The sequence below is a fragment of the Thamnophis elegans genome, chromosome 2 (genome assembly GCF_009769535.1).
Source record: "Thamnophis elegans isolate rThaEle1 chromosome 2, rThaEle1.pri, whole genome shotgun sequence".
NCBI lineage: Eukaryota > Metazoa > Chordata > Lepidosauria > Squamata > Colubridae > Thamnophis > Thamnophis elegans.
The window spans coordinates 145,025,591-145,036,191 of NC_045542.1; the positions used below are offsets into that span (position 1 = coordinate 145,025,591).

The window sequence follows — 10,601 nt, forward strand, 5'->3', positions numbered from 1 at the left end:
AGGATGAATGTGAAAAAGAGACCGCCAAAGACCAAGAAACAGAAGAAAGCAAATTGGGTGTCAGAACAGACAGTGGAAACTGCCAAGAGAAGAGAAGCCAGAACGAAGAAAGACAAAGATCTCAGGAAGAAATTTAACAAAGAATTTCAAGGGAGCTGTTAGAAGAGAGTTAAAAAAGCAGTATTATAATGACGTCTGGAAATATACTGAACACGGCAATAGGTATAGGAAAAACAAGAAAAGCTTTCTAACTCAGAAAGACGGTCTGCCAAAATTGGTATGTTAAGGATACCATAGGAACCGTATTCTAAGAAATAAAACAACGATGGATGGAATATATTGAAATTATGTAGAGATTTCATCAATGATTTAGAAAATATTCCCTATTTACAGAAGATCTAATACTACTAGTTGAACTCAGAAAAGCACTCCAGTCATAATCAGTCAGAAAACTATAGAAATTGATGGATATCTACAAAAATTTGGCAAGCACAGAATAACTGATAAAAGTGTAACCAAATGATGCCAGCACGTCTGGAGAATCACACAATGGCTAGGAAATTGGTATGAGTATTTGAGCACCAATACCAAAGAAGAAAACTTAATTTAGAGTCCAAAGTATCATATAATTTTAATTTACATGCTAGCAAATAATGCTTAGGATTAGACAATGTAATTTAGAATCTACAGAAAAAAAAGAGATCCTAGATATTCAACTGATTGTACTATTATAGGATAGGTCTTCATGAGCACGTCAAGTTGACAGGCATCCTATAGGCATTCTGATTTCATCGTCTTCATGAAAACCCATACATAAGACAGGAAGTCCACATGCTCATAACACGGCAAAACAGACTGGCTCCAAATTAGTGAAGGAGTGAAATCACAGTGTCAACTCTATTTGCGCAACTTATACACTGAAATATACTATATATTATTGAAAGTAGCTGAAATTGGAAGATGAGCATGGTTTTAAAACTGGAAAAAGAAATATAACACCATGCACCATGCTGACTGTTCTGATAGCTGAAAATACAAATGAACTGCAAGCTCCAGTAATGAAAGTCAAGGAGCACAATGAAAATGAAACTAAGACTAACTATAAAGAAAACTACTACTGATAACAGGCACAGCAATAGGAAAGTGAAAAGGTGAATAACTTTTTTTTAGGATTCACTATCAACAATAAAAGAACCAGCAGACAAGAAGTATACTGCAGACTAGCACTTGATAAATTAGCAATGAAGCCCTTGAAAAAGCTATTCAGATGCTGTGATATATCTATACCTACAAAGATCAGGATTGTGCTGCAGGCAATAGTTTTTCCTCTGGCACTCTATGCAAGCGAAGGTTAGATAGAAACGATAGAAAAATATCAATGCTTTAGAACTCAAGAGGAAAAACCAGCAGCAACGTGGATAAACTTGAGTACAACGGTGATTGATGCATCCCTGGGAGACCCGAAGGGCCAGGTTGGGAACAGATGATCCAGAAAGAGGTCCATCCACGCGGTTGCTAAGAATCAATCCCAACTTGACACACGAATTTGAATCAAATCAGATAATTCATTTGCAAAATGCAATACCCAAACCAAAATATTTTATAGGATCTATAGCTTCTCCCAAATTAAATGAAAGTTAGTGCCTATGAACTGCTGCTTGATGTACTAAAAGTAAATTAGTTAACACACAGAACTAGTACTTTGTAGCTACAACTGTAATAGGCACCAACATACAAAAGACACCTCCAGAGTCACCTGCCTGTTGCAGTGACCCTCCCATTTTCTAAACTGAAAAAAATGTAGTTAGAATGTATTGTAAAGCAGCAGCTTTCAGTACATCCTCATGTCTAAGAATAACTATGTTGAATCTAGAGATATTTTCAGAAAATAAAAACGCTGTGTTGACATGTGACCACTTGGGAAAAAATGAGGAAAAGCCATGGGGTAGGGGTGGGATAATAAATACTGTACAGATTAAGAAAGTAGGGAAGGTCTGAGGGACCTGAATGATCATTGACTTACCTGAAGGGTCGTCTTCTGGGCGCTCATCTGGAGAGTCCAAGCAAGCAAGGGTTAAATACAGCCAATCTGCCCAGGACTGAATTGAAACTTTAAGTCATGCCTCTGGTGCTGACCATCCTCAGTTTTTTTTCAATGAAGGCGTGGAACCGTTGCGCACTGAGAAGTCCAATAACAACCCAATTCCAAACAAGTTGTAACTATATCCAAATCCATAAGCCTGCACTGAACAGCGGAGACAGACCCCAGGTGGGGTTGGACTCTCCTTCGCAGCGCCCAGGAGAACGACCCGTCAGTAAGTCATTTTCCTGGGTGCTGCTCTGGAGAGTCCAAGCAAGGGACATACCCAAGCTAAATGTCACTAGGGCGGGAAACAGTCGAATTCAGGGTCTCTCCGCTGGTATGAATGCCCTGAAGGACTCGTCTTCCAAAAGCCCCTCCGCAGAAGCAAATTTGTCCAATTTGTAGTTCCGAACAAACGGAGACAAGGAAGTCCAAGTGACCGCTCTGCAAATTTCCTCATTGGTGCTTGAGTCGCCCAGGCTGCCGTGGTGGCGGCACTTCTTGTAGAATGTTCGGTGATATGACTTGGCACCGGCTTGGACTGGAGAACGTGGGCGAGGGTAATGCATGCCCGCAACCACTGTCCAATGGTAGACGAGAAAACTTTGCGGCCTTGAGATGCAGGTTGAAATGAAACAAAAAGTGATTCGGAACACCGAAATGCAGCTGTGCACTTGATATACTGAAGAGCATTCTACGGACATCGAGCATGCCATCTTTTCTCCTTAGGATGTTCCAGGCCTTTCATGGGATGCGGACAAAAATCTGGGAGGAATGACTTCCTGGCCAAGTAGAACCAGGAGTTAATCTTAGGAATAAATGTTGGGTCCAGTCGAGGACCACCCTGTCCGGTTGTATCAAACACAAGTCCTCGCGAACCGACAGGGCTGCCAACTCTGAAATACGCTGTGCAGAAGTGATAACAATTGAAAAGGCAGTTTTTAAACGTCAATGCTTAAGGCTGGCGGTACAAAGCGGTTCGAATGGTGGACCAATCAGGGTTCGTAAGACTACGTTGAGGTCCCATGACGGGTATCTGTGGACCACCAGGGGCCTCAGGTTGGTTGCACTCCTCAGGAAACTACGGATAGTGGGATGACTTCCAAGGGATGAATGGTCATCTGGGGCAAGTATCGTGGATAACACAGCCACTTGATGCCTGAGTGTGTTTAGGCGCAAGGCCCTAGTCTAGTCCATCTTGCAAATAGTCCAATATTTGTGGAACGGTAGCCGAGGTCACCCTTACAGCATGAGAGTACACCAGGTGTCAAATGATCTCTAGGTGGGTTGTAGATCCTGGTCATGGAGGGCCGTCTGGACACTTGAATTGTGTGGATGACCTTGGTGGAGAGGCTGCCCCTGCTCAGGAGGTCCCTCTCAAGTGCCAGACGGCTAGTTGTAGCCACTGGGGCTCCAGATGTTGACGCGCCTCCTGGCTGAGAGAGACCTCATGTTGGGGAATCCACCCAAGAGGATTGACCAGAGAGACTCACCAGGTCGGTGAACCAGGTTTGTCTGGGCCAGAACGGGGCTACGAGCAGGCCTCTGCTCCCTCCGACAGGATCTTCGTGACTCTGGGAAGAGGCGGCAATGGCGAAACGCATATAGTAGATCTGACGCCCATGGGCAGTGAAAGGCATTGACCCCTTTGACTTCTGGAGTGTAGTACCTGGCGAAGAACCTGGGAAGGTGCGTGTTCTCTGGGATGGCAAATAGATCGACCAGTGGGCGGCTGAACCTCTAAGACAGGCGGTGGAACAGGTCCGGATGTAGTTGTCACTCCGAATGGTCGCCCGTGGAGAAGCCGTGGTCTTGAAGGATCCTCATCGTGTAATTCAGGTCTTACGTTGCCTGGTGGTGCGACGACGACTGGATGAGGACGTCGTCAAGGTAGCAGTGAAGTCACACTGGACGGGATCTGAGAAAGGCCGCCACTGCTGTGAGAATCTTTGTGAACATTCTGGGAGCCGATGACAGGCCGAAAAGCAAGGCCTGGTACTGGTAGTGGCGGCCTGCATAAAAGAATCTCAGGAACCTGTGATGAGCTTTGCGACGATGGGGACGTGGGAGGTAGGCCTCTTTGAGATCTATGGAGGTAGCAAGTTCCCTGGCCTGATGCAGGCCAGGATGGACTGAAGGGACTGCATCTTGAACCTCCTGTAAGCTATGATGGTTTAGCTTCTTTAGGTCGAGGATTCCCCTCCACACCCAAGAATTCTTTGGGCCTAGGAATAGAAATGGAGTAGAAGCCTGTCCCTTCCTGACCTGACTGAACCGGTTCTATGGCCTGATGTCCCTGAGATGATCTCCATTTCTATGAGAGCCCTCTTGACGGGACACGAGGGGGTTGGGCAACGATATGAAGTGGTGCGGGGGAGGGGAAGGAATTCTAAAGTCAGACCTATGTGAACTGTTTGTAGGAACCACTGGTCCGACATGATCCTCTCCCTTTGGGCATGGAATAGCTGGAGACACCCTCCTATGGGAGCCGTCCGTTGGTGGTTTACTTATATCTCCTTGAAAGGCCTGGAACCAGACCCCCACTCAAAAGGGCATTTGGAAAAATTCTGCTGGTGACCCTTGTCACGAAAGGGCAGATGGTCCTGGGACCTGTCGGTGTGCTGTGAGTAGGGACAACGAAAGGAACCGGAGCTAGTGGAGGGTCTCCGTGTTCTGAAAGGGCTGCCTCCTGTAGGAGTTTGAACCCTTCCGGTCAGATTTCTTAGTGAGCAATTGGCATGATCTTCTTTTGTCCTTGTTTTCCACAAGGACCAGATCCAGACCCTCCGCAAAAAGCTTGTCCCCTTAAAGGGGCAGATGCAACTTCCACTTCGACCGCATGTCCACGTTCCAGTGTCGAGCCAAAAAAGGTGACATGTGGTGACACTGGAAGCCAAGGCCCTAGATGCCAATTCAGCAGTGTCAGGTGGCGTCAGTGGTATACTCTGTCGCTGCAATGATTTTATTGACATACTGTCTTAATTTGGTATACCCGGCCGGAATTTGGTGAGTAATTGCCTCAGCCAGAGAAGGGAGGCCCTAGAAAGGACGGACGCAGAGGCGGACGTTTTAATTGCCCAAGCCAACGCCTGATGAGTTTTATGACAGGCGTTCTCAGTTATTTTTGTCCTCCGCCTTGAGTCCCTCCAGGAGATCAGGTGGGAGCACAGAAGCGGAGGTAGGTGCTGCACAGGAGGGTTACAGGTGGTAATTTTAGTAGTCCTCTAGACTTGCATCCCGTGTACAATTTCTTATCATTAACCGCTAGGTGTAGCAAGGATGCCCCAGTCGTGCCCATTGCTTCTGCACAACATTAAGAACAACTTGGAACAGGTACTATCTCTTGCACCTGCACCGGCTCTTCGAAGAGCCCTTCGGAAAGGTCCACAGGATCAGGAGCTGCCTGAGCTGGTGGGGTGAGGGTGGGGCTGGAACCCAAGCGGGTTGAGGCCTAGCCTTGTTCAAAATAGTCTTGCAATTGACCAGCTTAAACAAACCAGAAAAGGTGTGTTTGTCGGAAGCAGCTCCTTCGCCCCCCCCCCCCCAAGAACTCAGGTTTCCGGTCTGGGGAGGATGTCCTCTTCCCAGTCAGAATTCTCACTGGCCAGGGAAGAATGGGGAGACTGAGGTGAAATGGCCAAGGACGCCTCTTAAGAGGGATCCTGGGCCGGCAGAGGCCGGGACTTACGTGAATGCTTGGCCCGCTGCAGCATGCCCACCTCTATGCCCTGGGAAATGGCCTTGGCTATGACGTCTTGCATCTCTGCTGAGAGGTTGGAACCCTGATCCTCCACAGGGCCGAACCCTGGAAGAAGGTTGGCGACTGGCTGCTGGGGCGCCAGAGGACCCACAGGAGCTGACTCTTCCTCAAAGTCTGAAGGACAAGCAAAGAGGTCTGCCTAGTCTGCCATCAAGGGTCCTGGGGAATTTGCCATGGCAAGGAAAGCAGTGGGAGAAAACTCTGCCCTTCCTCCTCACTCTCAGAAATGGGATGCCCCTGGCGGGGCTGGGCTTCAAGAGAGGGCTCCCTAGGAGACACCAGCTTGGAGGCCTGTAGGAATGAAAAAGAAACTCTAAGCACATCCACTGGGCTGACTGAATTGAAAAAAACTGAGGATGGTCAGCACCAGAGGCGTGGCTTAAAGTTTCAATTCAGTCCTGGGCAGATTGGCTGTATTTAACCCTTGCTTGCTTGGACTCTCCAGAGCAGCGCCCAGGAAAATGCTAGGTTGTTCTTACATGTGTAGACCTGGCAAAACCCTTCCCAACACTCCTTCAGTTTTCAGGGAAGTGTATAAAATTATGTGCTTGAATCGTTCTCTGCACAGAATGGCTGTTTTCAGGTGGTCCGTGGTTGAACTGCAGTGATGGAGGGAAGAGCAGGAAGCAAACCTCTCAAGCCGCTGAGGGGGAAAAAGGGTAAGGGCGAGGCTGGTGTTATCTGCCCTCTGTTCACTTAGCAGCAAACCTAACAGGGCACTCTTTTCTGACTGAGCCAAGGTGGCGCAGTGGTTAAATGCAGCACTGCAGGCTACTTCAGCTGACTGCAGTTCTGCAGTTCGGCTGTTCAAATCTCACCGGCTCAGGGTTGACTCAGCCTTCCATCCTTCCGAGGTGGGTAAAATGAGGACCCGGATTGTTGTTGGGGGGCAATATATGCTGACTCTGTAAACCGCTTAGAGAGGGCTGAAAGCCCTATGAAGCGGGATATAAGTCGAACTGCTATTGCTTATTGCTATTGCCTGATCTGGCCAGCCTGCTTTTCCATGTATCACTCCTTGGTTTTTTCCCCTGCTCTCCACCCAAAATATGGGTTTTTGGGTCTAGACAGTCATCAGAGGACATAGTACATAACAGGACAGAATCAATTATAACCAGTTTATAAGGTTATGTCTCCAAATGGCTCAGTGCTTTTAAGCGCGGTGCTTAAAATAAAAATAAAAAAACAATAGTGTTTTGTTCTAATGACAAAGCATGATAATCACCCTGAAATATACAATGGATAAGGATATTAAAAAACATTCCCTCTGGAAGAGTGTTTATTTCTTGCCATCAATAAGATAGGGTCTGCATGGACACGTTTAAAAACATTTGTCATGTAACTACAGAGCTGGTGCAAATGTAAGTCGTTTCACCAGGCATCTGAAGATACTTCTTCTTACTTTGTATATTTCCAGACTTGAATAATTAAGCTTACATAGATTAAACGTCACCATTTAAATGCTTTCAATGATAGCTGCTATTATTACAAACTCATTTGAGCCAAAATCTCAGCAGCATTTCTATAACTTGTGCTCTAAGAATTTATCAATAATTAGCTTATAAGCAAGTTTAAAACTGCAAGGGCTTAGAAACTCATGACTTTACATTCTTCTGTGCTCCTACTGTGAAAATACCGTATTAATATACATATTTGCTTTCTAGCACCTACTGTGAATGGAAAGGACTCAACACAACACAACCAACATTGAAGGGTCTTTTTTCAATGTTCCAGTAAACTTTTCATTCCATCAAATATCACTTTTGCAAGTGACTAAGACAATATTAAGAGACCCTGAGGTCATTAAGTTTAATTCCCTGATTGGTGCAAGAATCCAAATTCATGCATATCCTAAGACTGGTTGTTCAACCTCCATCTAATTTCTGCAAAATACTTTTTCTTTCAAATTGCTGCTTTGTGGCACCTCTATTACTGCCCATAATATTTCTGAGAGATGTTTAGAGACATTTTAAATCATGTGAGGCAGTTTAAGAGTGTGGCTTTGTGTTTTGTAACACAGGCCTCATTTTATATCCTTGCTGGGCAAACTACTTTTACTCCAAGTTTACCATTCTGGAAAAGAGCATGTGACTGGCCACACCCATCATAAAATAAGCTGTGATCCTGACAGTAATTTTATGAATGGGTAATTCCAACCATCCACTCGCCCACATAGCCACAATTTCCTCATCATGTCCACGGAGTTCTATTTGAATTCCAAATTATTATTATTTATTAAATCTGTGTGCTGCTCTCGTGCCAAAGGCGGCTTGTGGCCCAAAAGAATAAACTTTCAAAATTTGTACCTGCTACATCAGCCATAGTATTCAGCCTGTGGAAATTCAGATCAGAAATCTAAAATTTTGAGCTAAAAGAATTTAATAGGGCAACAGAAGGTTTTAACTAGGGAACAAATTGAAATGAGACAAATCAACATTTTATTAACCATATTCCATTGCGATACTGGTACACATTCAAAAATGTGCAAGTGATCAGCATTAATCTAAACACCTTTGGACTGCCTGACTAAAATCGTATTAGTCATTTGCCAGGTTATTATAAAATAAATTGATTAAATTATGCTTCTTTTTTATAAGATTTTTTTCCTTCTGGGCAAGCTATGCCCCTGCCCTCATCTACAGCTCTGCAAAGAGTTTCCCCCCCACAGCCAAAATGAAGCACAGAGTGCCTTCTTGGGCATTTGGTCTGTAATGTTTACTACTAGTCCACATGAGGAGAAAGTCTGCCCAACCTAAAAGCTAACATCCATGTTTTCTTTCTCCTTGGTGGAAGGTTATGTGTCACTTGAGGAAGATGAATGGGGGGGAAAAATCTAAGCCAAACTCCCAATCTCTTGCCTTAGCAAATGCCTTGAGACTCCAACAGCCATTTCTGTTCACATACCTTGATTTTTTTAGCTTTTGGTGCTGTACGAGCTCTTCTGTATTCCTTTTGTCTCTTTTTAGGGTTGGTTCTACAGACTCGATTGACTGTCAGAGTGATGCTCGTAGGAGTGTGTTGGTAGCAGTATACAACACTGTGGAGGGAGAGAGCTCTCATCCCAGCTCTCTGTTGCACTGCTATCTCCACCTACAAAGGAAAATATCACACTGACAACTTTCATAATTGGAGGAAGAAATTGTCACACTGCTCTTCAGCTTGACTTTAAAGAAGAGATGCCGTGCTGCCCGCCTTTCATGATAACAATTTGCACTGTATTACTACAGGAAGGAGACATAGTAAATACTTTTACCAGGATAAATGCTGATTCATAAATCTCAGTGATCTGTTTGCAGTAAATAGACTGAACTTACTGACACGTTGTCTTGCTTCCTACGACGAAATCTGATTACTTTCCCCCTGCCAATTCCCCTACAAAAGAAAGACAGAATCTGATACTGGCACTGTCACTGGCAGCACTGCCTAAAATGAAAGTGGACTACAGTGACTTGGTCCTTCAGTGGAATACCTGCTGACTTCATCTTGAAGAGTTACATAAACCTTACGTGCCTTTAATGGCTATCAGAACTTATTTATCAACATGCTAGGCCATTTTCTTCAACCATTAACGTGTTAAGCAACCAACGCACTTCCATACTCCCAAAGAATGTTGTCTTCTGGTTCTAGAAAGAAGACATTCATAAGCCTTAAAGAGTATGAAAATGTGACAATTAAATATTCTGGGCTAGGGATAATCTGAAGGGGTAAGAAAGACTCAAGTGTACCTCTGAAACTGAGACTCCCAATTTCACTTCTATATGAGAATTTCTGGTGGATTACTAATCTCTTCTTCAACTATAACTCTAAATGTGATTAGAAAAATATATCTAACTCCATAGTAAAATCCAGGAGAGATTACTAATTATATTTGGCTGGCTGAAACAAGGAAGTCTCCTTGGCAAATTTCACCTAATTAAATTGCACTGTTTTGTCTCTGTGTTGTGGAATTATGTTTTCTTTTCTTTTTCTTTTTACTTCACTGCCAATTAGTTCCTTTACTCCATACCACAATAATGAATCACAGGCTCAGTCAATGGGGAATTAAGAGAATGGTCACAAGATAATAATCTTGAAACCTCCTTCACATTTCTCATTGAGTTGGTTACCCACACACCTGGAACTTACCTGCATTTTTCACACTTGATGAGGAAGCCATCTTGGGAGAGACTGCAGTGACACCAGCTAGGAATAGATTCTGCCTCTGAAGAGCTCTCTGTGTCACCAGAATTCTCCTCAATCATGAGCAGTGCAGCCCATTCAGTTCTGCACGTGGGATGATGGTCTGGACAGGGGGGAAGAATGCAGGAGGGGTCGGAGGAGGAGGAGCTCCATAATTATGATCCTAAAAAAAATGTTTGCATCAGTGCTGTTTTCAATCTTGGGTAAGAATAATAGTAAAAGAAAAGGAACGGCTTACAAAATTCCACAAGCTTTACTAAGGCATCGCAAAGCCTAAAGAAGCAACACAGAAGCTTTGAAGGTGATCAAATATATGATAACAAGGATCATATACTTAATCTGGGATTCAATCTAAAACTAAGGGAATAATTGTTGCTCTATTCAACCCAAGGAGTTTCCTGAAAAATGAACATATTTCTAAGCACCTAAGCAAAAGGGGATAAAAAAAGAAAAGTGGACTTTGGGAAACTTCAAGATTGGTTAAAATACACACAAATACACACATACACACGCAAAACACAAAGCTAGCACATTAGGAAAGGAAAAAGCCCACAAATCAACTGAATCAGGATGGTACAC

At 44.2% G+C, this 10,601-nt stretch overlaps 1 protein-coding gene across 1 annotated transcript in view; it reads right to left on the reverse strand.

Annotated features, from left to right (window-relative positions):
• Window positions 1-10,181, reverse strand: part of SETD5 (SET domain containing 5) — a 32,966-nt gene extending 22,785 nt beyond the window's left edge. Inside the window, 5 exon segments of the mRNA XM_032209354.1 lie at window positions 8,748-8,866; window positions 8,869-8,901; window positions 8,904-8,933; window positions 9,157-9,215; window positions 9,969-10,181. Of these exon segments, the coding sequence (XP_032065245.1) occupies window positions 8,748-8,866; window positions 8,869-8,901; window positions 8,904-8,933; window positions 9,157-9,215; window positions 9,969-10,084 (357 nt within the window). The 5' untranslated portion in view covers window positions 10,085-10,181.
• Between the last annotated feature and the right edge of the window lie 420 nt (window positions 10,182-10,601).